The 18,219-nt window shown below is 42.2% G+C and overlaps 6 protein-coding genes across 7 annotated transcripts; 3 read left to right on the forward strand and 3 right to left on the reverse strand.

Moving 5' to 3' along the window:
• Positions 1-48: 48 nt before the first annotated feature.
• LOC140760757 (pentatricopeptide repeat-containing protein At5g15010, mitochondrial-like) lies at positions 49-2,873 on the forward strand. The gene is made up of 2 exons (XM_073097755.1): positions 49-2,257; positions 2,400-2,873. Exon 1 carries the CDS (start codon positions 248-250, stop codon positions 1,985-1,987), a length of 1,740 nt encoding a protein of 579 aa, XP_072953856.1. The 5' UTR covers positions 49-247; the 3' UTR covers positions 1,988-2,257; positions 2,400-2,873.
• Positions 2,874-3,008: 135 nt separating this feature from the next.
• LOC140760760 (NAC domain-containing protein 68-like) lies at positions 3,009-4,412 on the reverse strand. The gene is made up of 3 exons (XM_073097760.1): positions 4,156-4,412; positions 3,776-4,059; positions 3,009-3,687 (listed from the first exon to the last, which is right to left on the reverse strand). Exons 1-3 carry the CDS (start codon positions 4,337-4,339, stop codon positions 3,229-3,231), a joined length of 927 nt encoding a protein of 308 aa, XP_072953861.1. The 5' UTR covers positions 4,340-4,412; the 3' UTR covers positions 3,009-3,228.
• Positions 4,413-4,543: 131 nt separating this feature from the next.
• Positions 4,544-7,178, forward strand: LOC140760759 (pentatricopeptide repeat-containing protein At1g09220, mitochondrial). The gene has a single exon (XM_073097757.1). The coding sequence runs from the start codon at positions 5,565-5,567 to the stop codon at positions 7,029-7,031; it is 1,467 nt and encodes a 488-aa protein (XP_072953858.1). The 5' UTR covers positions 4,544-5,564; the 3' UTR covers positions 7,032-7,178.
• A 300-nt stretch (positions 7,179-7,478) lies between these two features.
• Positions 7,479-9,896, forward strand: LOC140760758 (pentatricopeptide repeat-containing protein At2g22410, mitochondrial-like). The gene has a single exon (XM_073097756.1). It carries the CDS (start codon positions 7,505-7,507, stop codon positions 9,230-9,232), a length of 1,728 nt encoding a protein of 575 aa, XP_072953857.1. The 5' UTR covers positions 7,479-7,504; the 3' UTR covers positions 9,233-9,896.
• A 125-nt stretch (positions 9,897-10,021) lies between these two features.
• On the reverse strand, positions 10,022-12,327 carry LOC140760761 (large ribosomal subunit protein eL24). 2 transcript variants are annotated; one of them, XM_073097761.1, is made up of 6 exons: positions 12,220-12,327; positions 11,527-11,571; positions 11,268-11,343; positions 11,064-11,165; positions 10,678-10,826; positions 10,022-10,330 (listed from the first exon to the last, which is right to left on the reverse strand). In XM_073097761.1, the coding sequence occupies exons 2-6, from the start codon at positions 11,535-11,537 to the stop codon at positions 10,180-10,182; spliced, it is 489 nt and encodes a 162-aa protein (XP_072953862.1). In that variant the 5' UTR covers positions 11,538-11,571; positions 12,220-12,327; the 3' UTR covers positions 10,022-10,179. The 2 variants fall into 2 exon arrangements, with proteins under 2 accessions (XP_072953862.1, XP_072953863.1); XM_073097762.1 differs by having other exon boundaries at positions 12,224-12,251.
• A 373-nt stretch (positions 12,328-12,700) lies between these two features.
• LOC140760985 (zinc finger protein VAR3, chloroplastic) lies at positions 12,701-16,827 on the reverse strand. Its single transcript, XM_073098124.1, has 5 exons — positions 16,235-16,827; positions 16,030-16,147; positions 15,179-15,465; positions 14,832-14,930; positions 12,701-14,752 (listed from the first exon to the last, which is right to left on the reverse strand). The coding sequence occupies exons 1-5, from the start codon at positions 16,663-16,665 to the stop codon at positions 13,054-13,056; spliced, it is 2,634 nt and encodes an 877-aa protein (XP_072954225.1). The 5' UTR covers positions 16,666-16,827; the 3' UTR covers positions 12,701-13,053.
• Positions 16,828-18,219: the final 1,392 nt, after the last annotated feature.

Below are 18,219 nucleotides of genomic sequence, written 5' to 3' on the forward strand. Positions count from 1 at the left end.
AAGTCAGGTTAAATTATTAGAGTTGTAATTAAGCTCAAGTCGGGTCGGACCACGTGGAAAGAGTTTTTTTCTTTCTTTGATTAAGTCGGGTTCACCAAACTAAGTATTGTGCAAAATAGTCTCGACTACACCTATATCAATAAATAATTTTAGGTCGCATGCGTTCCCCTTCGGTTCACTTCACTTCTTAGTTCTTCTAACGCTCTCGTACTACCAGTGCCAAATACTACCTACGAGTTCTACACCAATGTGGCGTAGAAGCTTTAGATATATCTCTCGTTCTCCAATCGCCTCTCTCTATCCCCAATCCAATCCTTCTTCTTTATCCTGCGCTACCCAATTCGCCGAATCGATCGCTATTCTCGAAAACCCTCGCTTTTTGGGTATCTCCAAGTCCGATTCTACCAGTCTTTTCTCCTCTTACTTCCCCAGAAGACCTTCCTTTTCTACTTCTGCAAGTGCCCCTGTGGCGCAAACGAAGACCCAAGACTCCAATCTTTGCAACGATGATAGTGATGAGGATTACCCTGGGCCCACGAAGGAATTGGGTCAGAAATTGCTCCAAGAGGTTGAGATTGTTGCGTCCTGCCTCCGGGATTTCTCAGTTGATGCCACCGAGGCGAAGCGCCGACTTGAACAATGTGATGTGCCGGCGTCGCCGGAATTGGTGGCCGAGGTCTTATCTCGGTTCCGGAACGATTGGGGAGCTGCCTTTACCTTCTTCCTCTGGGCAGGTAAGCAGCCAGGATACGCGCACTCGGTTAGGGAGTATCATTCCATGATTGCAATCCTTGGAAAGATGAGGCGGTTTGATACCGCCTGGAACCTGATTGAGGAAATGCGTGGCAGAACTCCTAGTAGACCTGGTCCATCCCTCGTCACACCCCATACTATATTGATCCTTATTAGGAGGTATTGTGCTGTTCATGATGTTGCAAGGGCAATTAATGCCTTCTATACTCACAAAAGGTTTGGATTCAACCCAGGGATCGAGGAATTCCATGGCCTTTTGAGCGCTCTTTGTCGGTATAAGAATGTCGAGGATGCTGAGCACTTGCTAATGTGTAATGAGACTACTTTCCCTTTTGGGACGAAGAGCTTCAATATTGTGCTTAATGGGTGGAGCAATGTAGTAGTTAATCTTCGCGAGGCCAAGAGGTTTTGGAGGAGTATGGGGAATAGAGGTATAATAAAAGATGTTATGTCTTATGGGAGTATGATCTCTTGCTACTCTAAAGCTGGCAATCTCAATGATGTTCTTAAGATCTTCAATCAGATGAAGGAAGTTGGCATTGCACCTGATAGGAAGGTTTATAATGCGGTGGTGTATGCTCTTGCGAAGGGTAAGTGTGTAGATGAAGCTAAAGCTCTTGTCAAGACGATGGAGGAGAATGGCATTGCTCCGGATGCAGTTACATTCAATTCCTTGATTAGGCCACTCTGTAAGGCACGCCGAATTGATGATGCAAGGGGAATGTTTGAAGAAATGTTACAGAGGAGCCTCTCCCCTTCTATAAGGACTTACCATGCATTCCTCAATGCATCGAGGAGTGCGGAAGAGGCGTTTGAGCTGTTGGATCGAATGAAAGCAACAGGATGTGTCCCAGAGATAGAGACATACATTATGCTAATCAAGAAATTTTGTTGCTGGAGGCAGGATGAAAGTGTCTGCAGGTTGTGGAACAAGATGCCTGAGAGTGGATTGAGTCCTGATCGAAGTGCATATATTGTCTTGATACATGGTCTGTTTTTAAATGGGAAGCTGGAAGAGGCTCACAAATACTATGAAGAGATGAAGGCAAAAGGTTTTTTGCCTGAGCCTAAGACTGAGGAGATGATCCAAGCATGGCTTTCTGGTAAAGAAGCTGCTCGGGTGGTGAAGTTGAAAGGTAGCCAAGTTGCTCCAGACTCGGCAGGCAATAAACTCAAGGTTGCCTCTAGTAGTGATTTCCGAAAGCACCTTGATATAAGGAGAATAGCAAGGTAGAGGGGGTTCTGTAGTCTTGCTAGCTGAAAGTTATCTGTTCTTGTTGGGTTCTACAGCTTTCCTTATAACGAGTGTATATTTTTGCTCGGTACCAAGAAAGAAGCACTTCTCTACTTCTTCAAAAAGAATCTGTTAACCTGGGATCCTTACTGTTAAATATCATTGAAATTCCTATGCTTGGTCCTTACAAGTCATCAACACTGTCAGTTTATAGCTTAGCCAGAGTTCTTTGTTTAAGTAATGGCATTTTGATGGAACTACAAATAGAAGGTCGTATCTTTATCCTAGTTGAAAATACTTTGCTTTTCTGCAGCCTTTTGAAAGATTAGCTTGTGCAAATGTATACGGATACTAAAAGAGATATTTCTGTTAGTACAGTGTGATGCTTTACTCATTTCATGAACTGTTTCAGATGTTGAGAATGAAGTGGCAGGTCCAAGACCAACTACACTGTGAAGGTCAGGAGACTTGCTTCATCCATCAGTTCTTGAAGTATATGAAGATTCTCTCATGGAAATCAGGTGTTAGCATTAGTTTCTCATTGCAAAAAAGATTATGCTCTTATTAAGCCCAAAAGTCAAAATGTAGTGGTAGAATTTCCTCACATTTAAATGAAGTGCCCTCATCTTTCATTAAAGTTGGTAATATCTAACTATGATTCAACAAATCTGACAAGACTACAAGCAGTTTATTTTTGTTTGCACATGTGCATACTTATCTGTCTGTCTATCTGTCTGTCTTTAATTCGACGCATTACTTTCTAGCATTTGATAATATGTAGAGGCTACTCATTATATTTGTTGCATACTTGCATTAATAAACATTGTTAAGATTATTATACTCCCTGCTCTGGATGGTTCCAGGATTAAGATTATTATACCAAGTTTTAACACAATATATCTTGGAGAGACCCCTTGTTTCCAATTTGGATCTTTTGTACTGCTTTTTTTAGGACTTAAAAGTTATACACGGATATCTCCTTGTTCATCTTTCCTTGTTCAATGATATTCTTCGGTATCTGTTCTCTTTAACTGAATCAAAGAAGTTCACTACTGAATGATGCCTGAAGTTTCCATTACTGACTACCATCTAAATCATAACATCATATGATATGTACACCAGGCTTTCTCCTATTTTACCTGAAGTATTCTAATCAAACTAAAGAATTCTACAGGCTTCAACTGGACCTTCTCCAGCTGAGGATTTACTCTGGTGCCTGGGTGCCTTGTTTCTTCCCTACTCTACATACAGTAGGGTGGCATGTTGGTCTGGTTCAGCTTCAGCTCCAGAGAATCAAGGTCTGAGAAGTAGTAGTCCTGGTTCGGCACGTTGATTGACGGTGCTGATCCGAAGCTCACATCGGAGGCTTGCAAGTCGTCCAAATTCAGATCGCAGAACCACTCAGCGTCGTCCTTCTTCGTCTGCTCTACCATTTCATATCTAGTTGTTCGGTTGGCTCTGAGTACTTGCATTCCTTCAGGTGCTTGTTGAGATGGGTAATCTCCAAAGCAACCAACGTCATTGGAGTTGGGGAGCGGATCGTCTATGTCGGACTCCGGCGACGTTCTGAAGCTGTCGCAGCCGGTGTCTTCGAATAAATCCATAGTTTGTCCAAATGATGCTTCCTCTTCTTTCTGGTGCATCTTCTTCTCCCAGGCATTCTTCTTGTTGTATAGCCGGCAGAGGACCCAGTCATCTAACTGCAGAGAAGACACATTATATTCATTAGCTCCGGAGACAGATAGCGAGAAAGATAGAAAAGAGAGAATTATGATGAATCTAACGTACTCTTAGTGTTCCTTTCTTGTTTGCAGAACGATTGGTACCAGCAAGCCTGTACTCATGCATGATCCAGTCAGTCTTGACACCTCTCGGCGACTTGCCGGAGTAAAACACCAATGCCTTCTTTATCCCGACCGGTTTGGCGCTCCCCTTGGGCGACACAGGTTTGTCGGCACCGGTCGCCTTCCAGTATCCCTTCCCGGCGGCCCTGTTAGGCCTCGAGCCGTTGGGGTACTTCCGGTCGCGGGGCGTAAAGAAGTACCACTCTCTGTGCCCGAACAATGCCTTCTCTGTTTATGGAAACAAAAGACAAATCAATCAATATTCAGAAACATACAACAATACACAAGTATTAGATCGTGTGCTAGCGGTGACATGTTAAATACCTGGAAGCTCCCAGGGGTCGTACTTGTAGAGATCAATCTCCGCAATGATAGGCACCGGGAGGCACTGGAATGCCGCCTTCCGGCAAAGGTAATGGACGACAAGTTCCTCGTCGGTGGGGTGGAAGCGGAACCCGGGCGGCAGGTTGAGCTCGGCCTCGGCGTCTCTTCTCGCCATGCTTGCCATTCCAACTTCTTTGGGTAGTAAGTAGCTGTAGAACTCAGACCTTCTCCTTTCCTATCCTTGTCTCTTGTCTTAATTTCCTACTATAAATATTTCAAAGGTTTCGTCCTTTAGGCCGTCGTGGGCCCAGTGTGCCGCGCCGCGTAGTTTCCTCGTGGGAAATGAGTCAAATAAGGAGTCGGCCGACTTGGACTTTTAGCATCCGGACGCCCGCAGAGCATCGTTCTATGCGTGCACTGCTTCTATCCGGCTTTTTAACTCTTTTTTTTATAAGCGGTGGATTCGTGGCTCGCACAGGTACTTCTCTGCGGACGCTCGGTAGATCGGGAGGGTTAGGTAGCGATTAAATAGAGGGGATGAGTCACTACTAGAGAATTATCGAGCGTTCTAATCGTGGTACTAGGAACATATGATCCATTGAACCTGGATTGCTTGATCGATGCAAGGGATGATGTCAGCAACAGAAGGATGGGGGTAGATTTGGAATTTCTCGCCCAGTGATGTACAGTACTTGTGTGCATGCACTGTTCTTGGGTCCATGAACCCACTCACGGGCCGACCGTCCGGCGACCAAGTGGCTTAGTCCGGTTGGTCATGTTCATTATGGTAAGGTATAAAAGACTATAAATAGTCCTACAGGTGATTTGAGTTTTGAGCTTAATTTACTAGTCTTGGTGTCACATAAATTCGAGAGACGACAACTTGAGAAGGGGGTTGATCTACGGGCAATCGATCACTTTTTTAAATTATAAAAATAATAATAACAATAATAAATTGATAGAAGTCAGCATTCCTATTATAAAGGAAAGAATAAGGACTTAAATTTAAATTTTTTATATTTATATGTCTTTTAATTTATCAACAGATATAATTTAATTCTTTAAGCTAATTTATTAGTATCGAATCATTGCTCTAATCTATGGCGGCTGGTGCGGGGAATTCTCGCACAATCTTTTTTGTCCTTTTCCTCCTTTCCATCACGTGCACTTCGATCTAGATCTTGGGACGATGCCGCCGGTCTCAATCTATAGCTGCACAATTGACTTGGTGGTGCCACGTGGTCCGACATGGTGACGCGTCGCCCAACTCCAAGTCGTCCTGTCGTGCCACTAACTCGTTAGGTGGCGCTTGGTATTTTTCTCGTGCAATGCAATGGATTTGTGCATGCAAAGGGGTTTTGGTCTAAATTGAAAGGTTTGATGTTGGATTTGGGTCCTAGTCAGGTAAAATGCCATGGTTCACAAAACCTTTCTGTCTATTATCTAAGAAACCCCTCCATTTTTCCATTACAACCCCTTCGCTTCTCCAGAATTCTTTCCACATCCATCTCTCCAGTCACCACCTTCTCCCTCTTGCTCTCGAACACCAGTCCAAGAGAGACGCGTTGCTCCAAATCCACTCCAAGCTCATTACCTCTTCTCTCCACCACTGCCGCATCGATGAAACTAGCATTAGGCTATGGAACACCCTCATTAGATGCTACTCCCTTGGCCCCTTCCCCGAAGAAGCCATCCATCTCTATTGCCAAGTGCGAGAATTTTGTGACACCTTTGCGGTGTCCTTTCTCCTCAAGGCTTGTGCCAACTTAATGCAACCCAAGGCTGGTATCCAGTTCCATGGCGTTGTGATCAAGAAGGGCTTTGAGTTTGGCGTCTATGTACATACTGCTGTTGTTAGCATGTATGTAGTTTGTGGGGCGTTATTGGAAGCAAAGAAGGCGTTCGAGGAAATGCCTGAGAGGAATTCGGTTAGTTGGAACGCGATGATCACTGGTTTCGCGAGTTGGGGTGAGGTTGGTTTTGCGAGATTGTTGTTCGAAGAAATGCCCCGTCGCAATGTGATCTCTTGGACGGGGTTGATCGATGGTTATACGCGTGCGCGTAGACCGGACGAAGCGATGGCTCTTTTCCGCCGGATGATGGCGGACGGCGTCGACCCGACTGAGATCACAGTGTTAGCGATTGTTCCTGCCATCTCGAATCTAGGGAAGCTTCTCATCGGGGAGTCATTACATGCTTACTGTGCGAAGAAGGGCTTCTGCTCGTTGGACGTCCGCGTTGAGAACTCGCTCATCGACATGTATGCGAAGTGTGGCTCCATTGCAAACTCTTCCAAGCTCTTCGAGGGCATGTCAAGAAGAAGAAATGTAGTGTCATGGACTTCAATAACTTCTGCATTTGCGATGCACGGGATGGCGAAGGAGGCGGTTCAATTGTTCGACGAAATGACGAGAGCAAATATAAGGCCCAACAGGGTCACCTTCTTGAGTGTCTTGAATGCTTGCAGCCATGGAGGTCTGGTCGACGAAGGGTTGAGATTCTTCATGAGCATGGTGTACGAGTACGGCGTGGAGCCGGAGATGAAGCACTACGGTTGCATCATTGACATGTTAGGGAGGGCAGGAAGGCTAAGGGAGGCAGAGGAGATGACTGAAGAAATGCCCATGAAGGTTAACGCCATTGTATGGAGGACACTCTTAGGCTGTTGCAGCAAGCATGGTGAAGTGGAGATGGGAGAGAGGGTGATGAAGAAGATAATGGAACTGGAAAGAGGATATGGAGGGGATTACGTGGTCATGTCCAACATGCTCAGTGATGTTAAAAGGTTCAATGATGCTGAGAAAGTGAGGAGAAAGATTGATGAAATGGATGTTGTTAAGGTGCCTGGAATTACTTTGATTAATGGGAAACAATAGGTGAAAGAATATATGAGAGTATTTTTTGGAAAATTAAGCTTGATTGTGGCCATGTTTATTTTTTTATATCTATTTTTGTAACGGATGTTTCCTTTTTCCCTTAGTGAAAGCACGTAGACATAAATTTTATTCGAACTCAACAGAAGAAGTGGAATAAAGCGACAGCTCTTTGACGTGAGTGCTTATAATCAATCCCACAGATATAGATAACAGCACTATGATCTCCAAAGACTGGATATCCATACAAGAAAAGTCCAAGAGAAAAGGATGAGAGAAGTTGCGTCAAACCCTAGAAAAGTTGTGTCAAACCCTAAAGGAAAGTGGAGAACATATTCATGAAACTATAACTGTAGGTTGTGAAATCTAATGAAATTTACATATAAATCCTTGGAAAGTTTCAAAATTTTTACTTCTAACTTTGGTTGTCTATAAAAAGAAAATGGCATACGTGAACACTGGTGCTTGCTTGTCTCATGGAAGGAATCAGAAAGTTCCACGCTCGTCTCACCGTAATGGGCTTGCATCGGAACCCATATCTGATGTCCAAAGTTCTCAGCTTTTACGCGCTCTCCCCGCCAAATTTGATCGATGCCCGTTTGGTGTTCGATCAAATACCTGGGCCAACTACTTTTCTTTGGAACGCAATGATAAGAGGTCTCGCGCAGAGTGACTCCCCCATGGATGCCATCGCTTTTCACTACGCAATGCGAGAACATGGTAGTAAGCAAGACAACATGACCTTCCCTTTCGTACTAAAGGCATGTGCGAGAATTAGTGCCATCGGAGATGGAAAAAGGATACATTCTGACATTCTGAAACTTGGGTTCCTCTCGGATGTCTTTGTTTCTAATGCATTGATTCATCTTTATGCTGTCTGTGGCGATTTAGGTTGTGCTAGGCTGCTGTTTGACGAAATGCCTCTTAGGGATGTAGTGTCCTGGAACTCACTGATCTGTGGGTACAGCCAGTGTAGTCTTTTAAGGGAGGCATTGAGTCTTTTTGAAGCGATGCAGGAAGAAGGAATTAAGGCTGATAAGGTCACCATGGTGAAGATCGTTTCAGCTTGCACTCATTTGAGAGAGTGGGACTTAGCAGATGCCATGGTGAGGTATATAGAAGAGAATGGTGTGGAAGTGGATATTTACTTGGGCAACACTCTGATAGATTACTATGGTAGACGCGGCTTCGTGAAATCAGCTGAAATGGTATTTAATCAGATGATGGGAAGGAACATTGTGACACTGAATGCTATGATCACTACATATGCTAAAGCAAGGAATTTGGTTTCAGCGAGGAGGATTTTTGATGAAATGCCTGAGAGGGATTTGATCTCATGGAGTTCCATAATATCAGGGTATTCTCAAGGGAATTGCTTTTCTGAAGCATTGACGCTCTTCCGGCAGATGCAGAAGGCAAAGGTAAAACCAGATGAGATTGTGGTAGTCAGTGTGCTCTCTGCTTGTGCCCATTTAGGCGCACTTGATCTGGGTAAGTGGATTCATAACTACATCAGGAGGAACAATATCAAAGCAGATGTCTATGTGGGAAATTCTCTGATTGATATGTATGCAAAATGTGGATGCATCACAGAGGCATTCAGAGTTTTTGGAGAGATGAAGGAGAGGGACATATTGTCGTGGAATTCAATCATTCTAGGGCTAGCAAATAATGGATTCGTCGAAAAAGCACTAGAAATATTCTCTGATATGTTGAGGGGAAATTTTCGGCCCAATGATGTTACATTCCTTGGTGTTCTAATTGCTTGTGCTCACAGAGGGTTACTTGATGAAGGCCTTAATTATTTCAACAGCATGAGAGAAGTATATAACGTGGAACCGAAGATGAAGCATTACGGATGTGTGGTCGATCTCTTATGCCGTTCTGGTGAACTGGATAAGGCTTACAAATTCATTACAGAGATGCGCATAACTCCTGATCCTATTATTTGGAGAACAGTTCTAGGAGCTTGCAAGGTCCATGGCAATGTGGGACTTTCAGAGATAGCCAACAAAAAGCTCAATGAATTGGATCCGAGTAACAGTGGGAATTATGTACTGCTATTCAATACATATGCAGGTGCTGATAGATGGAGTGATGCGATAAAAGTCAGAGAGTCGATGGGAGAAAACGATGTGAGGAAGTCACCTGGTTGTAGCTTGATCGAGGTTAGTAACTTCGTCGACGAATCCATGGCTAACTAAAGTTTGCCACATAGATAACAAATCAAGCTGCATTTGTGTGATGAATCCGGAATACTGACATCTTGATATCTCCGTGAGGTCCAGATATACCTCATAAGATGCAATTGAAGCATGTGAATTGTCCAAGGACAAGAAACAAACATATCTAGAGTTGCTGCTGGTTCAGAGATTTATAGAAGAAGAAACAAAGGTTGCCAACTGAACTTACTGGCTCTTTGGATGACTGGCACAGAGTATCCAGAGAAGAACTAGGATGGAATGATACTGAATTTGAGGTAATAACAGTTTATATCAATAGCGCAGATGAAATAATCTACCACTTCGGTTTGATTGCTCCTTTTTCTTGAACTGATCGCTCTTTGGAGAAGCAGCTCTGCATCCTGTAGAAAGTTTATGCTCTTGGATTCGTCCAGAATTTTCTTTTTCTTTTTTTTTTCTTTTTTTTTTTGACCTCTAATTATCGAACACTGAAACCTGTGTATTGCAGGTAATACAATTTTAGTCTACTCTTAATTTGATATTTTCTTTACTTTTTTTTTATTGGGCATCAGGGAATGAGCCAAATTTAAGTATGAATGTGTTTGGAATGTGGGTGGTGAGGAGAAACTTCAAAGCTATCCTAAAAACCAACTGTTGAACCATTTGTGTTCAATAATTGCACAGATCTCATCCCTGAGGGTGTATGTTGTAAGAAATGATTCTAAACTATAAGCATTTGTGCTAATGTATCCGAGCAGATGTTCACAGAATAGCAACCAAAAACTTATAAATGGAGCTGAAGAAAGCAACTGGTACGAACCAAATATGCTATTAGTAGAACATAAAAAGATAGGCAAATCCTTCAAAGAGTGCATAGTGATTCAATCTCCGGTTGGAAAAACAATTAACAATAAGACCATTTACTCAAGAAGCAATGTAACTAGAGTTCATTGGCAAGGGAAGGGAGCTTAACGCTTCCCGCCGCCACCACCAAGCTTTGGGCCTTTGGCAGCTTTCTGCATGCTACCCTTAGTCTGTGTCTTCTGGGTTTTTGCCATTATCTCAGCCTTCTTGGCCTTCTTCTCATCCTTCGTCTTCTTTATGCGCTCCTTAATCTCACTGCAGAGGGTAAACACAAGTTACTTCAAGAAAACGAGAATGATATCCATAAATCATGGAGAAAAAATTCTAGGCCTTTTAGTACTTAAAAGATAAATAATCCTGGTAGAGATACGGCATTACTATCTTAATGCTAATAGATAAATAGCCCTAGTAGAGATATCATACAACATTTCTAACTAAGTGCCTGATCAACTCCAATAAAATTTCAGACAGAATAACAGGAAACAATCTGACCAAGTGTGGCTGAGTTAAGATTACTGCAGAAGTAAATGTTTTTATGTATAAACAATGGAAAGTTGAATGAAAGATGTGATCAAAAGGAAAAATTCAGGTGAGAACCGTACCGAAGAGCTGCTTCTCGAGCGGCATCCCGAACTTCAGCCTTCTCAGTTCTCTTCTTCTGGATAACTTCCAAAGTAGCACCAACAATGGACCTTGAGTATGGCTTCTTGGTGGTGCGGCGCCTCTTTCTCACAGTTTCAGCATGAATGTCCTGAGGTTACATATCCAAAACAATGTGAATATTACTAAGACAACTAAAACATGACATCAGATGAAGTACAGATAAGCTACTTCGGAGAGGCTCATTGTACTAAAACTAAATATCACGTGGACTGGCACAATTCTGTACACAAAACAATGTTCTATGACATGAAATGGACTCAACATAATGGCTTCATCACACCTTCAGCAATAATATTACAAATATAAATAATACATCAACATTTACCTTCTTGTGTTGTTTCCTGTACATTGCTGTCCAGGTAAGCTTTGCAGGCTTCAGACGGTTGTGGAAATAGCGCTTGCATTTCGAGTTTGCAAAAAGGAAGACCTAGTGCAAGCACATGCATTTACGTCAAAGTAAAGCAAAGGGGCTTCCATTCTAACTTCACTAAGCCAAATACTTTCTCCTTTGTTATCTGAATAAGTTTACCTGGGAATCAGCTCGAACAAATCTAATACCCTTCCCTGGGTATATCTTGGCACCACTAAATCGACAAAGCTCTGTTCTGCAGTCCCAAAATATTCACTTAGTAACATCAAAGAGACCAGAGCAAAATTATTTACAAAAATAAACATTTGAATCACATCAAACATGATAAAGAACAAAATCAAACATCTTTCTGAATAATGTAAATAAGATGAATAAGTATGTAAAAGCACTCAGTATGGAACAAAATGATGAGACGTACTTCAAAACCATCTTCTTCGCCTTCAGAAGTCTTCACAATGTCCTCCTAGAAACATTAACAGGAAATCAGAGTAAAAGAACCAAACATTAGAGACCTCACAGATAACAAATATAAGTAGTATTCGAAACTAGCAAGAATTAGCACGCTCTATCGGTCATTACAAAGTATTAAAAAAAAAAGGTTTGCACAAATTGTTGGGTCATTACAGGCAGCATCAACGTGATAAATCAAAGCTGCAAAGCGGGTCCCCATATGGCTATCGCACAATTAAGATATGGCTACCCATCAATCATAACTGATAAGGAGCCTCAGTACTTGTGCAAGATACTCTCACCCCAAAAATCCTATCTTTATCAGCAAAAGTTATAAGGATACTCTAAACAACAAGCAATAGAAACCGAAGTAGGCAAATCAACAACTCCAATCGGAGATCGATCCGATATCGAAGCAGGAAAACTAGGATTTAATATATTGAGAAGATGTATGAGAACAAAATTCATCTAGTTCATCTTGTTCAGAAGATTACACTTGGCCTCAAAGTAGCAAAGGAAGGATGTCAACATGAAAAATTATCCGAATAAAGAGAAAATCTAAGCGCTATTATCTAGGGAAACGAAAGAAATTAGCATCGGGAACTCACGATTTGAGATGTAATCGAGCAAAAACGACTCGAGAAGGCAAAAAAGAGGTTACCTACACGAACCCTAGCCGTCAAAACGAAACGGCGGAGAGGACTGCGAAGAATGGCGCAAAGGTTTCTCGCACTTTCTAGGGTTTTTGATAGAGCCACAAGTGGGTCAGCTCGGATCCGGGTCGAAGATTTGACCAAGACCCGACCTTGGTTGATATCGGATCGGGTTTACTCATCTCAAGAGTCAAGACCCGATCATCTGGTGGGTCGGGTTTGGCCATAAAAGAATGTCCGCGAGTACCGTATTTAAAAGAAGGTTTTTTTTTTTTTTTTTTTTTTTTTGCTGTATAGATATAGGCTAAAAAAATCTCTTATTACGAATATAGCCCTCTAAAGATATTTATCCCTTATTAAGAAAAATATATGATAATTAGAAAGGCTATTGATATCTTTTTTATATCTAAATTTTCAACCAAAAAAGAACTCAAAGTTTAAGAAGATCGTGACAACGTCCAATGAATTATATATGCTTGTGCCGAGAAGTGCTAAAGAAGATAGTTTTACCACAACCTGAACATATTATCACACATACAAGTTATATTCGTACCATCAAAATTTGTGAAATACATCTGATAAAAATGGATATTGTATGTTTCGCATGATATATAATGATCCCCAAGGTTAAAAACTACATCAAAGCCACACTAGTCCAAGGATCTTCCACTCGATGATACAACAATGAAGACAACTCGACTTATTACATGATTCTTGGGAACAGAATTGACTGATTTAATCCCAACCGGCATTGACAAGCTGGACTTGATATCAAATTATCGCTATTTTTTCAGCTGGCCTCTCTCTTGCGTTCTTGTTACATCAACTTATTCACTCTCTTTTCAGCTGGCATCTTTCTCCGGCTCAGAACTCACAATTGGCAGATTCCTTCTGTACTGAGGCGATGTCAACCTCCGCTCAAGTGGCGTCTTCCTCTTGCTCACCACAAATCTGTTTACTCCCTTCCTCATTGGCATGATCTCTGGGAAGTCCTCATCGGGAATGTTGGCCAGTTCAGAGATGTCCTTTATCTGAGCAGCTCTGCGGAACCACCTTTCTGCCTTCGCTTCCTCAGACATATCCAAAGGATCAGGTTCCTTTACAGCAGATCCTTCCAAGCTCTTCCCAGAAAAGCCTTTGTTCCAGCTCTCCCCAGAATTTGACGAACTTTGTTGAGGGTTGACAGACACATTGCCGCTTCTTTGCGTGCTTTTGTTAGAATATCCACTGTTCCAACTATCTTTGTTATAACTATACCCAGATATATTGTGGTTGTGAGCTAAATTATCAGTCATTCCACTGTCTGCAGAACCCAACTTGCTCTCATTCAGGGTTTTCAGAGGTAGGCTTGTTCCCCAACTCTCATTATTAGACTGACTGCTAGACTGCCTTCCAGACTCCTGTGAGGTATTAACATTAGATTCTGGGTTCAGTACCTTTTCAGATGGTTGAGAACCTCCTGGTGTACATTCCATAGTAGGGGAACCTTCTGCTTGTTTGTCCTTTTTAGCAAAGTAATCTGGGGGAAAGGGGACAAAGGGGACAAAATTGGAATTGTTTGCTTGCTCCAGAGCAATTCGCCTTTTGTACTGAGGTGATGTTAGAGAACGGTCCTTCTTTTTGCTAATAACAAACCGATTTTCCCCTTTCCTTATGGGCATGATCTCTGGGAAATCTTCACCGGATATTTTACTTGAAAGATCTGTGACATTGTCAAGCTCTGCAACTTTCTTAGACCATCTGTCAGCAGCATCTGGGGACTCCTGAATGTTCCTGCTCTCGGTTGGGCTTCCTGAGCTTTGCGTTACAGAAAGGTCAGCTTTCATGAATGTTGGATCATCCTTATCTGGAGTTTGCACGTCAGCATTTGTATTCGCGGATTTAGCAAACATATCCGCAGGTAATGGTACAAATGGGACATAACCTGAATCTCTCCTTTGGTTTGCTAAGTTCTGCCTATATTCTGAAGAATAAAATTTGTTCCCTGCCCCAGCATCTGTTTCTCCATTAGAAGGTTGATTATTTGTTTCTGATGTAGCAGTTGAACGACCAAGTATCCTGTCTAAAGTCTGACTGATTGATGACGCAGAAGATCTATCAGATCCCATGCCACTCAAACCTCCAGGCTGAGATCCACTCCCTTCAGGAGGTCCAACAATTCCTGGCTTACTATTATGAGCATTGGCCAGCCTCCTCTCCAAGGGTGTTTTTCTTGTACTGACAACAAATCTGTTCACCCCTTTCCTCATGGGCATTATCTCTGGAAAATCTTCATCAGCTGCCAGACTGCTCAAATCTGCAGAATCATTTAGCTGGGATACCTTGTTAAACCACCTCTCTGCCTTCTCATCACTTGCAGCTAGCTTTCTCTCAATTTCAGATTTATCAGTGTTGCTTCCATGAAGGATTTGATCAAAATTAGAACTTGTGTTGAAATCTAAACCAGCAGCTGCAGGAGCAGAGCTCATTGGGATTTGTCCTGGACGCTTGCAATCACACCTTAAACATGACATGTTCCTCCCATAATTAAAGAAATCACATCTGAACAGGAAAATCAAAGTTAGGTCAAGGATAATCTAAAGAGATTTAAATATTCCAGATTATAGCATGACAGGCTTACTGAGGGCATTCCCACTCTCCACCAGTCAACATTCTCTTTGGCCGCACCTCGCTGCATTCAAGGCATTTCATGTTCCTTGCAAAGTTCATGAAACTACATCTGCATGTGAAATAATGCTTAAACAGTTCAATTTTCTAATACAAATGAATACAATAACAGTTGTGCAAATAAACCCACTGTTCAAGAAACCAGCATGAGCAAATTGTAAGTAATTTGTAAGTGCGCCAGTCATTTGTTTATAGCTATAGTTCCCTTGGCAATCAAGAAATAGATACTATGTGAAACATGATAGCACAATATTTGGAACAATAAAAAAAAATTAAAAAAAAAGAGAAGCCAAAACTTACTTTGGGCAAATCCAGTCGCCTCTTTTCATTTCAATATTTTTTCCAGGAGGCCTAAAAATCTGCTCACTTTGTCGTAAAGGCAAATCTCTTGGAGTTGACTCAGTAAAACTTGATGCTTGAACAGTCGCACCCGCATTTACCAACTCAGCCAAAAGGTTTCGGACAGATGCATCAGTAAGTTCCTTAGCTTTAGAATAGTTAGGATCTAGAGTATCATGATGACTGCACAAGTAACTTAACAAGTATCGTATGACATCAACAGTTTCTGCCCTCTCTGATCCCATTACCTGGCAATTAAAAAGACAAAACTTATTGACGGAGTTGGCAAGCATATTTCTACTCAGAATAACATTGAATATAAGAAAAAATAGACCATAGATAAAGTAGGAGCCAAATCTAACATCATTTCACTATGAGGTTGTGGCAGGTTCCATATTAAGTAAAAAAATCCAGCAAATATAATTATTAAACCTGCTAGCCTACAAAGAAAATTTAAGTACACAATTAGAACAGACCCAGTAAATCAGATATTTCCACACTGGTAAGACGTCCCATCCCCATGCAAGAAACTTAACTAGAAAAAGAGCTCCTAATAACGTATACATACAGCCTTTCAGCAACTTAAGAAGGTAATCAAAATGGTGCATTTGCGAAGTTCACTGTATAGCCAAGTTGTTGTAATTAAAATGATAATTCTGTAAATTAAGTAGAAACTAAGTTATGTTAGGCCTTACTGGCATGTACTTGTGGGAGTTAAGTGATAATTAACAGACGGACAAAAAGCAAAAAAGGATCATAAATTTGGAGCTCAGCAGATAGTTAACAAATTTATTAACAGCTTAATAGCTTACATTGTTATCACCACCATTCAAGAACGACCTCATCCGCCTTGTTGAATCATCCCCATTCTTAAACAAGAACGGCGATCCATTCTCCACGATAACCTCAAGATCCTTCTTCGGCAGCAACCTAGAATTGAAATCCAACAATTATTTCAGAACAAGATATTGCACAAAAAAAAAAAAAAAAGAGGGGGGGCGGGGGACACCGCATCACCTCAGCAACTCCGGCCGAGCCCTGGCGAAAGAAAGGCAGGCCTCCGCGGCCTTGAAGAACTCATCTTGCAGACCCTCCCTATCCAAGAACTCATCTCGCAGGAGACCCACCGTGCCCGGCCGATCCGCGTACCCTCCGGCGGCGATATGATCGAGAAGCCTCGACCACTCTGGCCAGGGGAGAGCGGCGGAAGGACTCGGGATGGGCGGGGAAGGGGACGGGTCGACGAAGGCCTCCCTGGCGGCGGCGTGGGTGTGGACATGGGCGGAGAGATCCGGTAAGGGGCGGGATGCGGTGGAGAGCATACGTCGGCGGCGTGCGACGGCGGCGGCCGCGGGGGAGAGGGAGGCGAGGCGGAGGGCGGAGGAGCGGCGGTAGAGGTGGGGGAAGGGGGTGGAGAGGAGCATGAGGAGCTTGGAGGCGCCGCCCATGGCGCGGAGAGGAACGGAGGAAGAGGTGGGGCGGCGCCGGAACCCTAATGGGAGACTAGATAGGGGGATGATGGAGAAGTGGATTGAAGAGAGATTGAGGTTTTAGAAGAGAGAGAGGAAGGGGTTAAGGTATGGAGATGATGCCATCCGAACTAGGGAAAAATATCGAGAGATATTTGAACGGTTAGATAAACTCCTCAGTTTTTAGATGGTTCTCGATACATTGTGTTCATTTTCCCTAAAATGCCCTTCTTCTCCTTGCAGAACAATTTGCATCAAACACCTTACATTAAGTAAATTTGCGGTGGAGTACTTGCATCTTAACTATTTCTTACAAGTCCCTGTCTTTTTTTCACATTGTTATTAAATTATTATGTTAAATATATTTTATCACACAGAAAGATAAAAAGTATTAACATAGAGAACATAATCTACTTTATATATATATTATCTCTTTCACATCAGAAACTTTTTCACAAGAACATCCAGTACATTCCTCTTAATAAAATTTAATGCATAAAGGAACATTAATCCTAACAAAGAGATCAAAATAAAATCTATGTGCATTAACTGTAACATATACTAAAGTCCTAAGCTCTCCCAGGAGGACTCTTTGGATCATGGCGGTTATTAGCACCAGAGCCAGGGTAGTCATCACTCTCCAACTCCATCCTTGCTATCGATTCTCCTGCTCCTCCCTTCATCACCTACACAAACACCAACCGTGAGTTTGATGTTAATTTACCTGAAGCTATGGAATAAATTAATTTACTTTTGTAGTCTCCACTAAAGAAAGGTTGACTAATAGTGATAATCTAGTCTGCAAATGGGGTTAAGTGTGATGTATCTGGATTGGAAAAATATTAAGAAAAAGACTGTTGTTAGTTATTTGGCATATGAAGACAGAAGCCCGTGACCTGGGATGCCGACTCCTGTCCTCTCTTGGAAATGGCAGCAGGACAGAGAAATGAATTTGTTCCAGAGAGTGGAGATCATAACCTTAGATTATCTGAAGAATTCATTGGATAACACTGAGAAGAGAGTGAGAAGAAAAAGGAAGAGAGAACCTGGTCAGACACCTCTGGAACTGGCGAGCTTTGGCTCCTTACAGCAAGATCTCCTGCAAAATGACACACCCATACAAGAAGATCAATTACTTTTCCTTCTTCTCGAAGAATATTATTTATATAGATAGATCCCCTTGGGAATCCATGAAGAAGATAGAATGAGGCATTACGAGAGAGAGGTGCAGCTGCCAGAGAAAGAAGAAGAAGAAGAAGGCATGCCAAGAAGAGGATCAGCAGCGCCAAGAAATGAATAAGAGAAGAAGGCTTCTTCTCCTTCTTCTTCTCCACCATTTTCTTTTTTCTTGGTTTTGGATTAAGAAAGAACTCCTCTCTTCTCCTTATCCAGAGAGAATACCAAGTGGCTAAACTGAGCGGTGATGCCAATCTACGGGCTTGGTGTATGATGAGATTTAATGAGTCCAAAGAATGAATGAGGCCTACCCATATCCAAAAAGTCAACAGGTTCCTCCATTTTATTTTGGAGGGT

The sequence above is a fragment of the Typha angustifolia genome, chromosome 6, assembly GCF_048772165.1.
Source record: "Typha angustifolia cultivar Huaian chromosome 6, ASM4877216v1, whole genome shotgun sequence".
NCBI lineage: Eukaryota > Viridiplantae > Streptophyta > Magnoliopsida > Poales > Typhaceae > Typha > Typha angustifolia.